The sequence below is a fragment of the Photinus pyralis genome, unplaced genomic scaffold, assembly GCF_008802855.1.
Source record: "Photinus pyralis isolate 1611_PpyrPB1 unplaced genomic scaffold, Ppyr1.3 Ppyr1.4_LG4, whole genome shotgun sequence".
In the NCBI taxonomy this organism is placed as follows: domain Eukaryota; kingdom Metazoa; phylum Arthropoda; class Insecta; order Coleoptera; family Lampyridae; genus Photinus; species Photinus pyralis.
Genome location: NW_022170511.1, coordinates 3,129,114 through 3,149,372, shown reverse-complemented (window position 1 = coordinate 3,149,372; position 20,259 = coordinate 3,129,114). Strand labels below are relative to the sequence as shown.

Genomic DNA, 20,259 nt, shown 5'->3' with positions numbered 1-20,259 from the left:
AAATTTGGTATTTTCTAATTGTTTCTGTTACTACCTGCAACATTTTTCATTTTTATGAGAAAAAAAGACACATGGTAATGTGGGTGAGATTTGAAATTGATTTTAGTAATTAAAGGGCGGTTCCTTCCTAGTTAGATCTAGAGATGAATTTCTTTGAGGTTGCGCGCATTTTTAGAATTGGGTATTACGAGTTGAAAGGAGCGGTCTCATTAGAAGGCAGGTTTCTTCGAAATTTTGGTTGAATGACCCTGAATTGTGGCCCTGACTATGCATTTGCGTGTGAAAGCTTAGAAGCACCAGATTGTCGCGCCATAAGATGAAATTAATTGCGCTTGCCCTGCCCTTCGACTTGTGTGCACCCGATTTTGACGTCTTTCGAGTAAAACTATTTTCGTCGCTAAAAATAGATATGGTTTACTTCTTGGGCATCGAGCAATCGACTTTGATCTTTTTCCCAAGAAAATTGATGCATAAAGAACATGTTTTGGCTAAACATATTTTGGACACCAAAAATTCATATGAATCACTTCTTTGGCATCAAGGAATAGAGTTTAGTCATTTTTATAACGAAATTGACCGATTTTAGGCAACAACGTGATGCATGCCAAAGTTAATTTTTGATAGTTCCACATCTGGAATGCATAAGCTTTCATATATCGAAAACACGAACTCGATACGAGGTCTAGAGAGTGAGCTATAGCGCCGAATGACGGGCAGAGGGACGGAAAAAGTGAGGTCATAACCGCTCCACCGAGATGGACGGTGGACCTGTAGGTGTGGATTAAGAGGTGGACTTGGTAGGTCACCTGCGACAGGCGGACTTGACAGGTGAAAATCTGTAGGTGTGCGGCAAACTGTTTTTCTGGAAATGTGATTGCTAAAAGGAAATGAATGTATTGGTAGAGCAGAGCCGGATGTTCAATCGGCGTGGTTTTGACAAACATTGAGATAGATGTAACACGAAAAGTCGTTATAAGATAATGCACAAAGACACGATCTCGGTCGTGTCGACGGACGACGTGGTGCAAAAAATTGCGTGGCACACCAAAATTGCATTTTTATAAATGGAACACTCTGTATATTATTCGCAAAGCAAAATTTGTAAGAAGCATAATGCATATAGATTCAATCATTTCCGGATCATTGAGTCTTGAAAAATGAACGCTGTTTTAAAATTAATTAAATGAAGAGCAATAATTAATGACATCAAGAATTTCTTTTGAAAACAGTGGTTCTGAAAAGAACGGATTGTGATGTTTTTTATGCCTGTTTCGAATTATTGATCTTCATTCAATCCATGGCCTAATAAGTTAGGCCATGATTCAATCATTCAATAAATTTTAAAGTAATAGCATTTAATTTAATTTTAACACTCGATAACCCGGAAAATAGTGAATTTGGGTAGGTAGGTAGGCATAATGCTTCTTACAAACTGAAGAGTAGAATTGAATTATCAAATAATATACAGGGTATTCCATTGAAGAAGATGGAATTTTGGCGTGTCACGCCATTATGACGCAACTTAATAAGCTTGTTTCGATATTTTGTGTATTTTCCCTCGATAATCGACCGTTTCCAGATGTATCAGTGACCCTATATGTGTAGGTTTTAAGATTGCGAATTATTTATACCAACTGAGCAGTAATCGCTATCGTTTTAAAGAAATTAAGTTAGATTGAAAAATGGCAACTTAGATAGGAAACGTACGATTTGTACGGGATTTGAAGTAAAATTTAAATTATGAGATATGTAAATGAAAGCGAATTTTGGTTTTTTATTTAATATACGGAATTATTTAAGATCTCGGTTTTCTTATCTGAAATCAAATAGAGGTAAAAGAAAAAAGTCCACTTTCCTAGAAGGTAATTGCAGTCAAGGTTAATAATCATGAGCTAGCCGTCGGCATAAACTGTTACGAGCAGGTATCATCAAACTAAATTTTATCTGGGTTGCAATAAAAGACATTAATAATAAATAATTGTAATGACTACTATAATACATTATTTTACAAATATCCATGTCCAGCAACGGCTGATGGTATAAACCCTTCATGGCCATGTTTATTTCGTATCCAGAACCATCCTTTAAGATGACTACTAACAAGCACGACCACATCTCCTTTGGTGACACTGATCGCGTTCTCTCCTTTCCCCTGGTAATCACAGTACACTACTAAAAGAGTTTGTTTAGTTCCTTTGATTTTTGCACACGCCGCCGCTTGCAAATACAATCTATCGACACTCTTTTCCCCACAAGAACTGTAAGCCGTTCGAGACCTTCTGCTGTGACACCTACTCAAACTGCATTCGGAGCGCGAACTCAATTTTTCGGTGTCTGTCATATTCCCCGATGGCTTAGGGAAGACGTCGGTGCTGTTCTCCCAACACGGCACGGGAGAGTCCGTCGGCGGAGGGATAATGCCTGAAACGTTTCGTTGTGCGTTATCTAAAGTAACATCTTAATACCATACCTACCTAATGGCAAACAGGCGGCGTAATTAACGTATCCTTCTTCGGTATGCGGTGTTTGTACATAAAGCCAATTTTGATTTTTAAAGACTGCATTAACAACCATACCTAACGGTAACTGAATTTCTGATTGGAAACCTCCCGTTCTCGTCTGATAAAGGATTGTAGAAAACGAGAGGACGACCGGTATATTTGCAGGTTTATCGATGGTGGCCTGCAAATAAAAATGAAACGTGCGTGTGTGTAATAGGTATAATAATAAAAAGAAAAAAAACGTTCGGTTTCTTTCTTTAACTTTAAGAACTGTGTATAGATATCAAGATTACCTTCGATGCCCTCTGACCTATCATGCGAGGTGGTTTAATTGCCATCTTGACAGAGTAACCATTATGTTTACAGATGGGCCGCGTACACTATGAGCTATGGCCCTCTAACTACAGGCCGGTCCCATCTTTGTCTTTTTTTATACGTCCGAAGGCATAAATTATTACCTGTAAAATGGTAGAGAACGACGGTCCCTATACTTTACTTGTTTGGATTGTTATTAATTCGTTCGTTTTGGCGTTTTCTCTAAATAAAATTCTAACGCGCATTCCCATTCTTTTTATTTAAATATGGCAACGGTTACCTACTAATAATAAAATGGAAATTTATGGTCCCCATAGTGATGAGATTTTGGTGCCTGTGGCGTGTGTGTTTATTTATTAGCGGTATTTATTTCCCATTAACAAATTAATTTGTGTTTCAGTTTCATTTAACATGCCTATAATTAAATACAAAGGCGTAACCGTGTTGTAAACCCATAATTAGTATAATAACTTTTTGTTCTGGGTACCTATCTAAAAAATGATTATTAACGATAATGATCATTGGGTAACGAAAACGGGCCGAGATGAATGAAAATGTTTGCTTTATTATAGACCGTTGCAGTCGTGAGAAAGTCATAAATAATCATTAGAGCCATTTTTGAGACGTTGTTATGACGTCGATTTTGCCTTTACATAGATAACTAGGTCTCAAACTGATTGTAATCAATGTTACTAATTAGCGAATTACTATATACGTACACTGGGATTATAGCGTAATTTATAGCTTTAATAGTATAATTTACATCACGTTGTACTCAATTTTTGTGCACATCTACCTACAGGCAAAAATATGTATACAGCGTGTCCCAATTTTGTGTAATAAAGCAGTTATTTTTCTATTTAACCCAATAGATAACGGGTCAATGTTTCTTCAATCATTACTTCCGGAAATTAATCCGTAATGACGAACAAGTGTAATTATCCATTGACTGCGATGACTGTTAGTACCGCGATGTTGTTGCAACCTGACTGACGGATTTTTTTGTTTAGGTAAATAAAAGTCGAGTGATCTTGCATTTCATTCCGATTCATCACGTCCTATTTCCTACTATAATAGCTCGACTCATAATCAAATTTTTCACGGCAGATTTTTCAATTGAAAATAATGAAACGTTGTTGCCATACGTACATAATATCCGCTGATTATTTTCAGCAATGCGACTAATTTATGTTATCCCACCTATTAATCATATAAAATAGATATTTCGAAACCTTGTAACTGTGAACTCTAATAAAATTTTGTTTTTAAAGAAGTAGGTATCGGTAGCAGTACAATGCCATTTACCAAGTAATGTTCATTAGGCACTTCGAAGTTAAACATCTTCAATAATTATAAAATAATCTTGAAGACCTTTTTAGAAATTTTTCTCGAAATCGAATAGGTCCTTAATCCTTTGAATTTTTTTTTACGAAAGTTTCCTAAAAACTGATTTGTATTCTGAGAAGTGTAGATGTTTTGACACCTTCTTCGAAAAAATTTCACTAAAAATCTTCATGGGCACCTTCAAAACAATCTTGAAAAATCTTGAAATCTTATAAGTTGTATCGCCTATTCCGGCGAACCTGGTACCTACATGGAACATCAGCACGGTTTCATTGATTACGTCAATGAAATCTTTAACAATACATTGACAAAATACCCAATGAAATCTAACCTTCAAGTTTGTACTACATACAAGGGTGTAACATTTGAGTTGTACAAAAAAAATCGCATGATATAGGGAACCAAACCAAAAATGTTTTTAAAATAAACCAAAAGTCAATACTGTTTCTTTTAGAAGAAAAAGTCTATAACACTACATTACTTTGTTAATTTTTTTCTCGAGAACCACCAGACTATCACGAAGGGTGATACTTCTTTGGATAAGAGATTGGGAATGCTCTTTACGATTTTGCAAATATTTTTCCAAAAGTCTCAACATCTTCAGTGTACACTAATTTATAGGATGCCTGTAACGGAAGCCCGTCAACGAATTTTGTATACATTTTTTCGATTATGTACGGGCAAGTGTTTCCTGAATGCGGCCCTGACTGCTTGAATGCGTGTGAAAGCTTGAGGCGCCGAGAAGTCCTGGAGGATGACGAGATTACGGAACGATTTTTCAAGGGTAACTGGGTAACATCCCGCCATTTTTTGTTCGCTACGGAAACCTAGATGCCCACATTAAAAACATTTTAATGTATAAAATGCAGTATTGCAAATAATATTTAATATAAATATAAGTGATACTTGTGGAAATTTTCGCTCTTTTCAAAAACTCAAAAATATATAGGGTAGTCTATATAAAAAAATATAATTTAGGGTCTTATAAGAAAAATCAAACACCATGTATAAAAATTGTGTATCGCAATGAATTCTACATAACAACGTGCTCTAAGAAAAATTTTACCAAAATCAATTATCTTTAATAATAAGAAAGTTATGGGGCATTAAGGAAATCGACTAAATTCGAGAAGCCTCCTTACAGCCAAACAATTAGAGATAGCTGAATTCTGTTTGCGCCAGTGATTTTCGTTTTAAAATTGGGCTCCATACGACTAGGTCCATTTTTCCTATCTCTTACAATAAAGGGTGTTTTCATAAGAGAGTGTCCAATTTAGACCACCCTGTACATTGAACTCGAAGTTTAGGACCTTCAATTGCAAACGATATCTTGCGAATTGCAAACTATTACAGCAAACACGTAAAATTCTAAACGTGAAGATGAAGTAAAGTTGTGTGACCCTAAATAAAGTTTAATTTGCAAGACAGTAAATTTAGTTACGAATACGGATAACTAGACGTAATTCGTCGTCCATCCGTGCGCAAATACTTTTTTTTATGTAACATTGACAGTTACCGTCGAATTACGTAATTTTGAATAATCGTCGTGAAACTTCAAAATCAAAGGAGTCATTCATTATATGAGACCAAGCATTTGGATCAAATGAGCGAATTAATCAGTACTTCAATTTCCGACTGTTTGGTTAGGATAACTATTGATATTTATATCAAAACAGTATACCATCCTTGATAAGTCTAATAATTCTCGAAAAAATATTTTTTTAATGCAACTTTAAGGACCTTTTAGGGGTGAAAAAAAGGGTCGCTCTGGCTGCCGATTTTTGACACAATTAAAGTAAATCACCCTGTAGACATATACACAACCTCTATGACAAAACAAAAATGCGTGTTACCCGATACTTATTTTTTCTACACTTCCATTGCCGATCGTGGGAAAAATTGTAAGGTCAAAGATGACCACATCTCGGTAAGAAAAAACGACGCCAGATTAAAATAACACATTTTCTCACGAATTAGAATCCTCCCCTATGGTGACTACTCCTAGGGGTCCGTACGTGTATTTTTATTTATTTTTTTAATTTAAAATAAATAAATAAAAATCCACTTTGCCTATCTCAGTGGTTCTCGGGACGATTCTGCGTTGAGGATCGCGGGTTCTGGGAAAACTGGGAACGTACGTACCTACGTACGTAAACAATACTTTAAAATGGTAAAGTGTACAGACAATAAAATGTTTTAATCGTACGGAAACGGGTTATTATGCTTCTAAGTGCCCTAAACCCCAAGGTGTTGAACACTGTCTCCAGTGTGTAAGCAAAGCGGATACAAGTACGTCGATTTGTCGTTTGAGAAGCAGAAGAGAAAATCAATCGAAACAGTTAGTGATTAAAACGACCGTGTTACAAAATCGAGAAAACTTTAAATTAAATAAACAGCAAATTAGGTTGACTCGTAAATTTGTTATCGAGTAACATCCATATATTTTGTCAAATTTTGAGACACTAGCCCCGGGCTAGCCTACGGCAGAGAACATTTCATTTAATTTTTTGTACATACAGCTTCAGCACGATCATGCAAGGTTTATTATTGGAGTGAAGAGTATTATTCTGGACCACCAGATCCGTGCTCAATACAACTACTAGGGTCCTAGAGGGCTGGAATCTTTGCCTATACCTTGTATAGGTGTACCAGACCATAAAACTTTTTCTGTCTTAAGGGAGAAGAGGGGAAGCCTGCATAGATTATTAACGAGCTCCTAAAAGAGAGTTAATGACTTTGGACTTTCTGGCCATCCGTCCTTCCGGCTCTGTACATGGTAACTCGCGCAGGGTTTCGAATTTTCCAATTCACTAATAAGTAAACAATGGACAAGAGACTAACTGATCAAATTTTTGGTCAATTATCAAGAGTCAAGTGCCCGTAGAAAAATGAAGAGGGTTAAGGAACAACAAATTTTGGGGCACTCGTATAAAAAAGCAATTGATTGTAGAAAACTTGATTAAAAAAATTTTAAGTACGAGCAAATAAGTTACCATAGCAGGGCTGTAATTTTTATGAAAAATAAATTGGAAGGGGGACCCATGCAACGCTTGGTACTAAATAAAAATGAATGTATGTTTTCAAAGCAATTTCAAAATGGCCCTTGGGGCTATCCCATGGAAAATGCGCACTTCATGTTGCTCTTGTATAATATGCAGTGGCGTACCAAAACATAATACTTACGCCCGCAGAACAGCAAAATATTAAGTAGGTACCCGTATTACAACAAATCTTCAAAATTATTACGCCCATTCATAAATTCGAAAAAAACACCCCTACAAAAAATTCAATAGCAAAATTCAAAGTATTTTACCTTCGTTAAAAAAGCATCGACATCTTCAATCTCATATCCAAAACGTTGCTCGAACACCTTACATTTTTCATAGCTACCAGCATTTCTCGGCTTTCTTCTCCTCCGGTGCCTTTCCTTTTCCGGTACCAGCGACGGTTCCGACTTAGCGCGCAACGGCGGTACACCCTGTGTCTTTCCTATTTGGCATTTTAGGTCGTTTTTTGTACTGCTATTCGAATTATTGTTGATATGTGTATTAAGAGTCGGATACTTCTGTACACCCGATGACTTTTTCCGTCTCGTCTTATATTGAAATTTGATGGGTTGTTCCGGATTTGGTCGATGCCTCGCGTGATCTCCACGTAAGATCCATAAAATTGGTAACTTTGGTTTATTCGTCTTGCCGCCCAAAAGGGAGGGCTTCTGACCCATATCATTTACATAAATTGTACTTCCTCATTCTGCCTTTCGATTTTCAAATTCTAAAAAGGAATAAACGGTTTAATTAATTACCTCGTTTTTCTCATGTTGCAAGCAGTAATTGATAGAGGAAATTCCCCGAGCGTAGGTATATCTATTTAGGGAGTTTCTAAGATGGTTATATTTATTTCTATGGAATGTGTCGTGAAAAAATAAAAGTTGCGCTTTATTGTAAGCCGATTAGCAGGTACAAATTACAAAATAGTTATAAAAAGAAGTAGCTTGACGCTTGTACTGGTCTATGGATATAAAAATGTTTCCCTATATGGTAAATGAAACACTAATGGTCAGTTTATGCGTTATCCTACACTAATGAGTGGAATTATAAGTAGCGCGCGGACCCTGAAATCCTATTTATTTATTTCCACCTCTCAGTCATAGCCATTTGTTTTTTTCTTCAGTAAACAAAGAACTAAATACTCGAGCTCGCGACAGCTACTGTGTATACATTTTTGTTTTCCTTTTTTTTCTATGAAATACATGTTTAATTTCGCTTTTACCTCAGAATAGACGTAGACAAAATAGTTACAATACAGCCACCGGAGAACGAGAAGACAAAAAAATCTACATAATAAACGTACTGTTAGAATTTAGGAACTGCATAATCACAAATGGGAAGAGTGAATAACAGATAAAATTGTAATCAATTTGATAATGAATCAATTTAAATGGACGGGTGGGCGCTGGAAATCGGAAGAGACCGGATGCATGAAGCACTAAATCTTTGAGTAACGTTGTAACGGGTAGTTACCGTTTATACTCGCCCTTAACTATTATGTCGACGGCTGGCTCGAGATTATTAATTTTCATTGCAATTACCTAGCGGCCACCTTTTTTATCTAACATTCCTTTTGTAACCAATAATATGACAATAATTTATGTTCTTTACACGCAATTCATAATCTTAAAATTAGGTTACCTATGGAAATTTCATTGCTTCAAGTTAAAATTCAAAAGGTCCCTCCGAAATGGATTCAAACAAAAATTCTCAAAACAATTCGAGTCTGTCTCTAGCTCGATTAATTTGTAATACCGGATTTCCTTGAGGGTTTTTCTTATTATTTAACCACAAATATTAATTTAACGCCCTTAAAAAAACGGTATGTGTTTAAATACAAAATAGAAGCAAATGTGACTAGGTATCTATCGTACTTTATGGAATCGGTATTCCTGTATTGTACAGGGTGGCCAACTAAGAATGCGAGGTACTGTATCTGAGAATCTACCCATCGTAGACGCTTGCGGTAAAAAAATTTATTACTAAAACGGCCACGAGAAAAACCTGGAAATTATTTTTATGTTTCTGAAATGACTGCTAGGGGGCGTAACTGCAATCTGGAATCTAAAAAAGTGATGTTTCTGTGAATTTCACTTTATTAACCTAACAAAAAAATGTCCGGTCTTTGAAGTTGACGATAATCTGAACAATTTTTCCTGTATCTCTAAAAATGAAGTGGTGGAGAGTATTCAAAGGTTTCTGTAAAGAACACCCTGTATCTTTGAAACGGCCGAGCCGATTTAAACAAACTCGAGTTAGTTCAAAAGAGCTATTTTTCAGCTACCAACATTATACTATTTGAAGTTTTGTTAGTTTCACATATCACCGCTTGAGGGCTGTTTTCGACATTCTGACAGAAATGAGTAGATAAGGGGCCACCTATGCGAGACAGTCACGTGACACTCCAGACGTGAGGTGGTCTAAACTTATTGAACGTCATCGTGATTGTTGGGTAAGCTACAGACCTGTTAAAAACACAGAAACATGTTTGATGATGAGAAACAGGTCTGTTCATCAGGAACAGGTCAGTTTTACAGAAACAGATCGGTTTAATAAAAACAGATCTGTTTCTGATGAATAGACCTGTTTCTGATTTAACAGTTCTGTTTTTTAACAGGCCCGTTTTTTAAACAGACCTGTAGTTTAGACAACCACGATGACCATCAGTGTTTAGACCACGCTTGAACCTCACGTCTGGAGTGTCACGTGACTGTCTCGCATAGGTGGCCCCTTATCTACTGAAATGGTTAATTTTCTCAAAAAAATTAAATGCATTGGTTAAATTTTTTTTTCATGAAAAAGTAGCTAAATGATGCCTAAACAAGCTCGCGAAAACAGCGATATCTTGAGATATATATTTTTATATCGCGATGGCCAGCATTTCGAGCATTTACGGCGGCATTAAAAGCTTCCTTTTTTAAATCGATCTACCTTAGGGCCACAAGTTATATAATAAAAATAATTCCGGAAAAATTAGCTTAAAAAGATAAAATTTTGAGGGTATAAAATTTTCTTTGGCCTAAATTTTAGGTTAGGAACAAGATATCGAGATGCGGTTTTCGCGAGCTTGTTTAGGCATAATTTAGCTACTTTTTCATGACAAACAATTAAACCAACGCATTTAATTTTTTTGAGAAAATTAACCATTTCTGTCGGAATGTCGAAAAAAGCCCTCAAGCGGCGATATGTGAAATAACAAAACTTCAAATATTATAATATTTGTAGCCCAAGAATAACTCTTTTCAATTAACCAGATTTTGTTAAAATCCACTTCATTTTTAGATATACAGGAAAAATTGTCAAACAAAAAAAGTTCAGATTATCGTCAACTTCAAAGACCGGGCATTTTTTTGTTAGGTTAATATAGCGGAATTCACAGAACACATTTTTAGATTCCAGATTGCAGTTACGCCCCCTAGCGGCCATTGCAGAAACTTAAAAATATTTTCCAGGTTTTTCTCGTGGCCGTTTTAGTAATAAATTTTTTCACCGCAAGCCTCTACGATTAACACGATTGGCCACCCTGTACAATTGCAATTCAACATGGATGATACCCAAGGGTGAATCCTGGTCCTTATAAAGACACGCGGTTCGAAGGTTTGAGATTTGATATGATTGCATCAGTTTGCGCAATCCAATGGAAAACGAATTTGAATTACAGTAAAAGAATTATGATTAAGAATTTATATAAACTCGAGTTAACTATCCATGCAAAAAACAGAATACATGTTACGTGCGTGAACAGTATTTGCCGGATTCGCGCGTCGCACCGTTAAACTTCGCGCTCATCCGCAAAATCACTGTTCCCGCACTAACAATGTAAATAACTATTACGGTCTCTGTGTTTTAGCTACAACGTTTTCGACAACAAACCATACGATTATCTCGAGAATGGATTATCCAAGCACGGTACTCACAAAAGGAAAGAGTGGGATGGGCACCAGACGTATCTGTCACCAATGTCCTTATAGGACCAAAACTTGAAACGTCTACTGATATTAACGTATAGACACCGTTGAGAAATTTTCAATACACCGTTTCGCTTCACAGAAATCAACTTTATTTATTTATATGGCTCATAAAAACTGTACATACTGTATTGAATAACATTTTTTATTACGAATACAACGATGTACGGCACACAAAAAAAAAACAAGTTGGAAACTGTTGGTCGCAAGAGGATGATGTACCTGCGCACAACCCAATTCCCTGTAAAATGGAAAATTTGTGCGATAGGTATCGTATCGGATTGGTACAGGTACGGACATTTTCAAGTCGCATCAACGATAGGTAGGTATTTTCGCGCGAATAGCGCGTTGTGGGTAGGTGCACCATCTTGTAGAAACCAACCGAGTTTTCAAATTCTTTTTGTGCCGTACATCGTTGTATTCGTAGTAAATAATGCTTTCCGGTTTCGTATATGAGTTTTACCTGAATTCATGAACACCCGGTACATGGATGCTTTTAGTTTCCCAATGTTAGGTCAAAAGAGTATTAAAGCAAACAAGGCCATGCAGTGTACAATAGATAAGCAGGCCTATCGCTTGACCCGAAAATTCAATTAACAATAACAGCCTTGGCTGGAACCCCGCCCACTCAAAAATAGAGGCAAAATAAAATAAACAATGGGCCTTGGTGGCCTACCGAATTTTGGAATTTTAATCTGGTCAATTAAGTGAGTATAATTAACTGTAATTAATTAATTGTGTTGGAGCAAACGTTATCAAAATTGGCCGTGTTTGGTATTGTTGGAAGCGCGCTTAAATAGTATGAATTTTAAGACTGTATAGCTTTTTATGATAACAGGAGACTGAGCAATTAATTAAAGAAGTTTTAATTTTTGAACGTTATCATAAAATAAAATAAAACTATTATTATTATTATTATTATTATAACTATTATAAGTGAAAAAAAAGGACCGCGTCTGCTTGATTGTTAACTGTGTAAAACATTTGTGCAGCGCTTTGGGCGATAAATAATATTCTGTACCCGTCATTCGGCAGGCGACTTAAAAAATAATTGATTGGTGCACTTACTGACACTAGACTGACACTATAAAGCTTAATTAATTGGCCAAAATTTTAATATCAACAAAGCGGAACATTGGCGTTTTATTCCAATTTCCAATCATAATAATAATGCGTATTATTTTTCGCGAAATTGGAGCTAGTTGCGGTTGGAGTTCGAAATACGTATGAACATTTTGCTTAATATTCACCGCAAAGTCCATCGTACCAATGAAGGGGTCTATTTCCATATTTATTAAAAGGAGCGACTTTTCCGAGGTGAGATAGGATCAGTTGAAACCTAAAAGGAATTTCATCCACGTCAGTTGCTGATGTAAGTTGTTTTGAATATTTTGCATTGCATAATTTAGTGGTCGTTTATTTTTAGGAATTTTGCATATTGATTTTGATTAAAGTAAGTGTGATATTCCAGATCTATGAAAACCTTGGATAACTCACGTTCAATTGGCCGGCAGTCTGTGGATTGTCCGTCCTGGCCGGCCGGCCTTAATTGTTACTCGAAATTATTCCGGCGAGCCAATATCGTCTGGCCGAGGAGTACTCACGTTAGGATTTTCACAGTTCTCATCGATGAGAATAGCCGGCCGGCCGTTGGCTTTGTGACCAAAATCGACCGGTGAACTGAACGTGAGTACCAAGCTTAAAAATGAAACTGAAACCAAACTTCGGAAAGGTAAAAGGAGTATATATAAAACATTTTTATTACTGAGCTAGCCGTGGATAAATTAAAAATTGATTGCTGTGTTGGGATTTCTGTCAGCGTCGTTGAGATTCAATTTTATTTTTATGCAAATGGGGTCTTCAACCCATGTAAATGTAACCAGCTCGTTACACTCTTGAACACTTTCAAAGATGCTTTCTAGAAGAGTCTTGAAAATTCTGATTCTTAAATACCCTTAAATTGAATTGAAATTGTGATGTAATCCACGAAACAGTGGTAAAAGTCTAAACTTGTGAATTTTTCCAAGTTTTTACCCAACTGCTTCTTTTTCGTCTATTCAACTTATTCAGACGCAGTCATGTACAATAAGGAAAATGAAATTTGACATTTTCCGTTTTTCCAAAATTTCAAATGCGTTTTTTTAGTCATAAAAGGGCCAATTTTGCATCCATTTAACCTATACTATAACTCTCACCATTGCGAAGATCGAAGATCCCAATGGTGAGGCACCCTGTACAATCTTTACCCGATAAGCCGTAATAAGGCTGCCCGACTCTGATGTGTAGCGAGATATTCGGATTTGAAGTTTTGGTTCTATTAATGACGGATACGTTTCCTGCTTACCCCTCGGTTTCTATTTGAGAGTTCGCTCTTTACACACTCCATTCTCGGGACATTCGCATTTGAAGTACCAATACTCGGCAAAAAGATCAGCCACAATAGGAAGACCATAAAATGTAACGAAAATGAGAATAGTACTCGTAAAAGATTTTGATCAACTTTGAACTTTATCTGGCTTATGCGTATTGCTCATTTCCAAACGAATATTCTGCAGAAACTGAGTAAATACTTAGGAGTAAAGTAAATACACAATGGTTTGATTGCTTTTCCTCTTTCTGCACTATATTCTAAAGAGAAGAACAATCATTTAAACAATTAGGTACTCGTGTTGTTAAAAGGAATTAAATACACAAATAGATTGCGAATCGGAACAAAATCGAACCATTGTCGAAACTGCTCACAAGAGGGCAAATTTACGATCTACTTACATATCAACTGTGGAGTTTACGTAAAATTGTAGGTATGTTCTTTGAGATGTAGGTTATTCACAGACCTGAATGGATTTTTGATGACAGAAAATTCAGAATTTTTTTTAAATGTTGGAAAATAGCGGAAAAAGATGGGGCATATTTGAGTTCTTTTTAGTTCCAATTTTTGTTTTTAACTCTAGCTAACAACTTTAATAACAAAAATTAAAAACGACGGCTTTCCTGGTTACAATATCCAGATTTGAGGAATATTAAAACGATGTTCTCTCTTCTTTAGACCCAAGTAGTAGAAACAAATAGATTTTATAACAAAAACGAACCAAAAAATTGTGCAGTGTTCCTAATGAGCAGATAGGGCACTAATTTTCAAATCGTGAAATGCCTTCCAAGAATCTTCTAATTAAATCTCAAGCATTTGGTTTTAGTTGTGTAAACTGGCAAACCATGAAGTGGAAAGCAAAACATTAAACAAGCATAGGTGAGGGTACGTTTATACAAAAATAACGAATATACCTCGGAATATACCGTCACAGCCTACTGTGTTTCCAATTTTCCAGGAGTTGTATTTTGAAGCACTTCTTACTTTCAAATGAACGAGGAAATGAAAACAGCGCAAAATAACTTTGTAACTGAGTAGAGGGTAAAATTACATTCAAGAGCGCACAATTTACGAAATCTACTGTTGTAAACAATAAACTTGCATCCTAGGGTGGAAGATTTCATTCAAATATGGCATACATGGCTGTATTTACATCAGATTATTTGCATATGACCCGGCCAACTTCACGCATCTACAATATCCGCAACGTTCATTAATTGTAATTCTGTGTAGTCACATTTACGCTCCCAAAATGAGAAGACTTTCAAATAGGTACCTACTGGAAAAATCAAACTGATGAATGATTCATGTTTTAAGACGTGAATGAATCAAGAAAATGAATAGCCACCCTGTATAACTATTTTTGAGCCTTAACAGTAACACACTTTCCTTTACCTACTCACCTTTACTACATTAGAATAGTTACTTATGTACACGCACGTACTTACATATTTGCATATCCATGTTGTAAAGCAAATAAACGTAAAAGCATTTTCATCTTTGCACTGTCATTTGACAGTAGGAATTTTGTAAATTTATAGTGCCTTCTAGAAACAGACAAATTTAATTTAAACCAAGTCAAATGAATGTGACATTTGAATAAAGATTAACTTTTCGGCAAGATTCAAATAATACGAAATTAGAAAACCCATTACTAGCAAACTTAGGAAATGAAGCGATAAACCATTAATTCTGGCAGTTTAGATAATAGAATTAGTGAAAAACACAAAAGAATAGTGTCGTTTTTATTTAAATCAGAAAAAATTCCTTGTTTTTCGAAAAATTCGTGTGGTATCCCAATCGTTCGGCAATTAATTAATGTTGAATCGCCTGTTATTGACTTTAAAACCGCATTAAAAGATCGAAAAATTCCGACTTTTACACACAAATTCCGATGCCATAACATTTGTTTTTATAGGCGCATAACAGATTTTTTCTTTTGGAATATTCATAATCGTCGTGTAGTGCGAATAATTTATGAGTGTTATTAAAATTTTATGAACTAAGAGTGACATAAAAATACGTTATAATAGTACGGAAAGTTTTGCTTAACAGTCGACAGGAAGTAAGTAAATTAATATTAACACCACCATAAACCATTATAGCCACTTACCTTAAATTTGAAACACGCACACTATCACATGGTACACAGGTTCAAATTGACGACCTGCGGAGAGTTGTTGAGCGGTCGAGCATTATTTGAAGAATGAGGCAACTAAATGTGAGATACTCACTCCAACACACCAATACTGCACTCTTCTTGTCATGCCAGGAAGAGCAGGCCATCAAGCAAGAATGTAACTACGATGTAAGAATATTATAAATTGTAACCGCGTTTCCTAAAAAAAAAGGTTCCGAACGAAGGTCGTTTTTTTCCACTTTTCGCCGACCAAGCGTACCTATAGTTGGCCGGGGGCGGAAAAGGCAATTTTTAATTTAGATTGGTGTCAAAAGTGGAAATTAAGATTAATGTTAACGATACGATCTCAATTTCGACCAAATTGTTATAATACTTTTTTTGTTGAACAATACCGTGACCCAAGTATGTTTAAAATCCCACGCCAAAAGGGGCGTTCGGTATTGGTAATAATGATACGAGACAGAGACTATTAAATTGGTGGGAAAATACATCTTGTATCTTATATAATAGCGGGATTGGATATATATTTTGAAGACTCGAGAAGGTACAAAACAACCAATAAGCGCACATGTGTCAAATTATCTCAATTTTCTTCACAAAATGCTTTTTCGTGTACCAGCAATAAACGTACGGTTTAACTAAGACAACTTAACGATTTTCGCCAAAAAAATATTGAAATTATCTTTTGGAGACTGACACGACATATAGTAGTGCATGCAGCTTCACTTCGTAATTCGGCAGAAATACGTAACGTAGGTACTTTAAATTTAAAATTTTTTTATCGCCAACAATGATCCACCTCGACTATTACAAATAAAAGCTGATATTGGTTTCGGTCTGACGATCGTCTGGTTTTTTTCATAATACTACGAAATGGGAGGCGTACGAAACACACTGGAGTTCATGATTATATACCGTCATGATCATTTTAACATTTCCCACATTGACAAATGGTTTTAGTATTTCGTTTCTCAACACTATTTGATGGGAGAAGATGCCCACCGCCTCCTGTAAAATAAACCATTGCAATTCCGAGGGATGGGTCCCATTCAGACCTATCAGTTTTTCTTTGTTGGTACTTTCGACATGTCATTTTCGGTATATCTGCTTATACGCATTTAATGTTCTACCTGACTGTCGTTCAAAGCCATAAAATTTAGTTACCACCTATCGAGGCAATGTATTTTGTTTCGAAAAAAGTTGGTGAATAAATAAAATTTTTGCACAGTGTGGTCCAATTTGGATAAGTAGGATTAAATGGGTAACTTATTAGCGCAGATAAACGAAAACGGCTTAGGTACTCGTGATCTCTTTTTTCATGCTTATTCCATTACCGTTGCCAGAAATAAGCTGCCGTCGTTTTTTCTCTAGAGAGGAAAACTATTTTTGAAGCTAGAACAAAATCGATTTAGCATTATTTAACGTAGATAATCAATGCTGTTAGTCGTTTGTTTTTAGTCCTCTTAGTAACTGCAGAGCTAACTCAAAGTTGTTTTTTTAATGGAGTTGGTCATGGTTTTAAAAGTTTGCTTTCCGAAAATGTATAAGTAACATGTAATGCTTATTTTTAATAATAAGTTCTTTACAATAAATCTTGTTTATTAATATGCTTCTTGTCTGAAAATAAATAACAACATAAATTGTGCATAACCCTCGTGCAAATAAAGCGCATTTTTTTAAGGCTGGGATTCCCTGAAAAGAGAAGTACTCTTAGTAAAGGACCTGTGGCGACATTAACCCACAGAACTAACAACCCTCGACCAGCTGGTCGGGCGTGACCACTGACTTTGACATGAAATTAATCACAAATCACTCACCCCGACAAAGCAGGTGCCGGACGATTTTTTGTCATCCCTTTTGCCGGGATGAAAACCATCAGCGATATAGTTTTAGGATATAACACCGTTGGCTTTCGCATTGCCAATTTTATTCCTGTAAAAATAAAAAGTTAGATTCGTTTCTTTTTGTTTTGTTTAGTGGTGATTACCAATGAAACCACTAACAGACCAAAGTTTTTTCTTTAAACTGAACTGGTACCTTAAAACGACTAGCGTAACTATAACAGTCGCCTATCTATAAGAATGGCCACACGCCACACTGTATTTCAACGTAATCAGTATAGAAAACGCGATTTAGGTTTTTAGTCCAGGGAATAGAGGGTTTTAACTTGCAAAATGAGAAGTAGTTCCTATTTCTTTTGCATGTCATAGACAGTCATCTGGTGGTTAGGAATCTAAGTTTTTGACCTCCCACCCCTTGTGCTTCCCCCGTACCACCCCCAAATCCCTAGAAATTTGGTTGGTTTCTTAGTTTTTCAATCATATCTTTTTAATGATTCACTTTAGAAAAAAATATTGGTATCAGAAATTGTGGACTATAAAATTCTACACAACTTTGATATACACTACTTTTTTGCGGAATATTTATTAAAAAAGATATGGAGCTTGAGAGTTGGTTATATTTTTAAGAATTCTGAAATTTCTATGTAGATGTTTTAACCAAATGTTATACTTTATCTCTATAATTAAGAGTTTTATGAGAAAATATCTTGAATTTATCGTGGTATAAATCACCCTACCCTGCACCTTGACCAAAGGGGATGCATAATAATGAAACTAGCAACCCTTGCTAGTGAGGATATTTGAATCACTGTAAGATTGTAGCGCAATAATATACGTTTGAAATTAAAAAATTGTCTCACTTTAGTTCAATTTCATCCCCCCCTCCCCCTCACCGCGGTAGGAATAGATATGTAAACGCTCTTGTGGCGATTGATAAGTTAGTCGCTTATTACATATATTTTCTAATCCTCTTTAAATATCTATTCTTACCGCTGTGGCGGGGGGGGGGGGGGGGGAAAGCATAAATAAAGCTGAACTGAAGCGAGATAATTTTTTGGTTTCAAACGTATATTATAAAGCGCTACAATCTCATAGTGATTTAAATATCCCCACTAGCAAGGGTTGCTAGTTTCATTATTATGCATCCCCTTTGGTAAGGGGGCAGGGTAGGGAGATTTATACCACGATAACTTCAAGACATTTTCTCATAAAACTCATAATTATAGAGATAAAGTATAAAATTTAGTTAAAACATCTACATACAAATTTTAGAATTCTTAAAAATATAAGCAACTCTGAAGCTCTATATCGTGTTTAATAAACATTTCACAAAGAAGTAGTGTATATCAAAGTTGTGTAGAATTTTATAGTTTACAATTTCTGATAACAATATTTTCTTGTAAAGTGAAGTTATAAAAAGATATGATTGAAAAACTAAAAAACCAACCAAATTTCTTTAGTTTTAAGGGTGGTACGGGGGAAGCACAAGGGGTGGGAGGTCGAAAACTTGGATTCTTAACCCCCAGATATTCTTCCATGACATGCAAAAAAAATTGGAACTACTTTTCGTTTTGCAGCAAATGGTCTATTTTCAGTCTCTATTTCCCGGACTATTTGAACAACGGTATTTTAATGGCGATCAGCAAGAAAAATATGCTTTTACTATTTCCAAGGAATAAGAAAACCCCCAACCAGAACTTCAAAACGGTTGAGTGTTTGCCATTCTACAATACTTACAGCATGCCTTAAAGATATTTGTATTTGCATTCATGTCCCATTGTTTTATTACAATTTTACTTCACGACAAAATACGAATCAGAATTTCCTTGTTTTATAATATTTCCCGCGAATTGTACGGACCGAAAATATGTGTAAGGCATAGTTGAAAGTCTAATTGTTATATTAAGCCTTTTCTCATTAAAGAAAATTGTGCGGTTTTCGAAATCGGCTAGAAACTGTAAGAGATGTTATTGTTATGCCATATAAAAATAGTAGGCGAAATCCCAACCTTAAACCGACGCTTGGTTTTCAAGATATTCGCTTCGACTTCCCTCTTGTGCGTACGATTCATTTTGTCTTTATGAGTACTGCTATGACAAACCGTTTTGGAAATATTCGCTCTTAAAGTTTTGACATCATCAATGAATATATTTCTTCCAGACGTCCCAATCGCCCTTTGTGAGTACCCTCTTCCGACAACCCGTTATGGAGTTATAAGGGAATATATCCGCTCACGATAAGGTATCGAGGAGGATGACTATGGTTGAGACTTTTCATTAGAGTACCATGAAGGATAAAACCAGTTCTACTCCCCTCCCCCATCCGTTCTTTTGATAAGGGGTCAGAAAGAAGGGCGGTAGTTGGTAGAAAACGGTTTCTTTTGTTAATAATTTCTATTCATAAAAATACATAAATTTGTTCACAGGATAAACTTCCGTGGGTCGACCTCTTCAGGAATCTTAAACTGACTTTAAGCGTAAATCTTTTGCACAAAATCCCCAAAACCATCGACTTTTCTGGTTACAAAATGCAAAAAAAATTCAAAATAACTCGCATCTATCGATGAGTCAAAATTTTCTCCAATAGGGAATATGGTTTAAATTTACTTGATTCTTTCTCCAGCAAATATTTATTGTCCTGACATTATACTTAAACCATTAGTTTCTTATTTAGTTTGTTTTTAATTGCTAAAAATGTTAATTTAAAAGTGCAAAATAAGCGAACGAAATTCA

At 35.7% G+C, this 20,259-nt stretch overlaps 2 protein-coding genes across 3 annotated transcripts in view; one reads left to right on the top strand and one right to left on the bottom strand.

The window, feature by feature from the left end:
- The window catches only part of LOC116167903 (carbonic anhydrase-related protein 10), a 348,976-nt gene that overhangs the window by 116,254 nt on the left and 212,463 nt on the right, over positions 1 to 20,259 (top strand). The gene's annotated exons all lie outside the window — the stretch shown is intronic.
- LOC116167901 lies at positions 1,965 to 16,021 on the bottom strand. Of its 2 annotated transcripts, XM_031483498.1 has the most exons (5): positions 15,781 to 16,021; positions 15,660 to 15,713; positions 7,474 to 7,934; positions 2,475 to 2,682; positions 1,965 to 2,421 (listed from the first exon to the last, which is right to left on the bottom strand). In XM_031483498.1, exons 3-5 carry the CDS (start codon positions 7,882 to 7,884, stop codon positions 2,006 to 2,008), a joined length of 1,035 nt encoding a protein of 344 aa, XP_031339358.1. In that variant the 5' UTR covers positions 7,885 to 7,934; positions 15,660 to 15,713; positions 15,781 to 16,021; the 3' UTR covers positions 1,965 to 2,005. The 2 variants fall into 2 exon arrangements, with proteins under 2 accessions (XP_031339358.1, XP_031339357.1); XM_031483497.1 differs by having other exon boundaries at positions 15,660 to 15,788.

Excerpts from the sequence above, each read along its gene's own strand:
- LOC116167901 (XM_031483498.1), bottom strand. The coding sequence starts at position 7,884 with ATGGGTCAGAAGCCCTCCCTTTTGGGCGGCAAGACGAATAAACCAAAG. Across the intron at positions 2,683-7,473 it reads TCGATGCTTTTTTAACGAAG|GCCACCATCGATAAACCTGC; the intron begins GTAAAATACTTT and ends TTTTATTTGCAG. Across the intron at positions 2,422-2,474 it reads CGCCGCCTGTTTGCCATTAG|GCATTATCCCTCCGCCGACG; the intron begins GTAGGTATGGTA and ends GAAACGTTTCAG.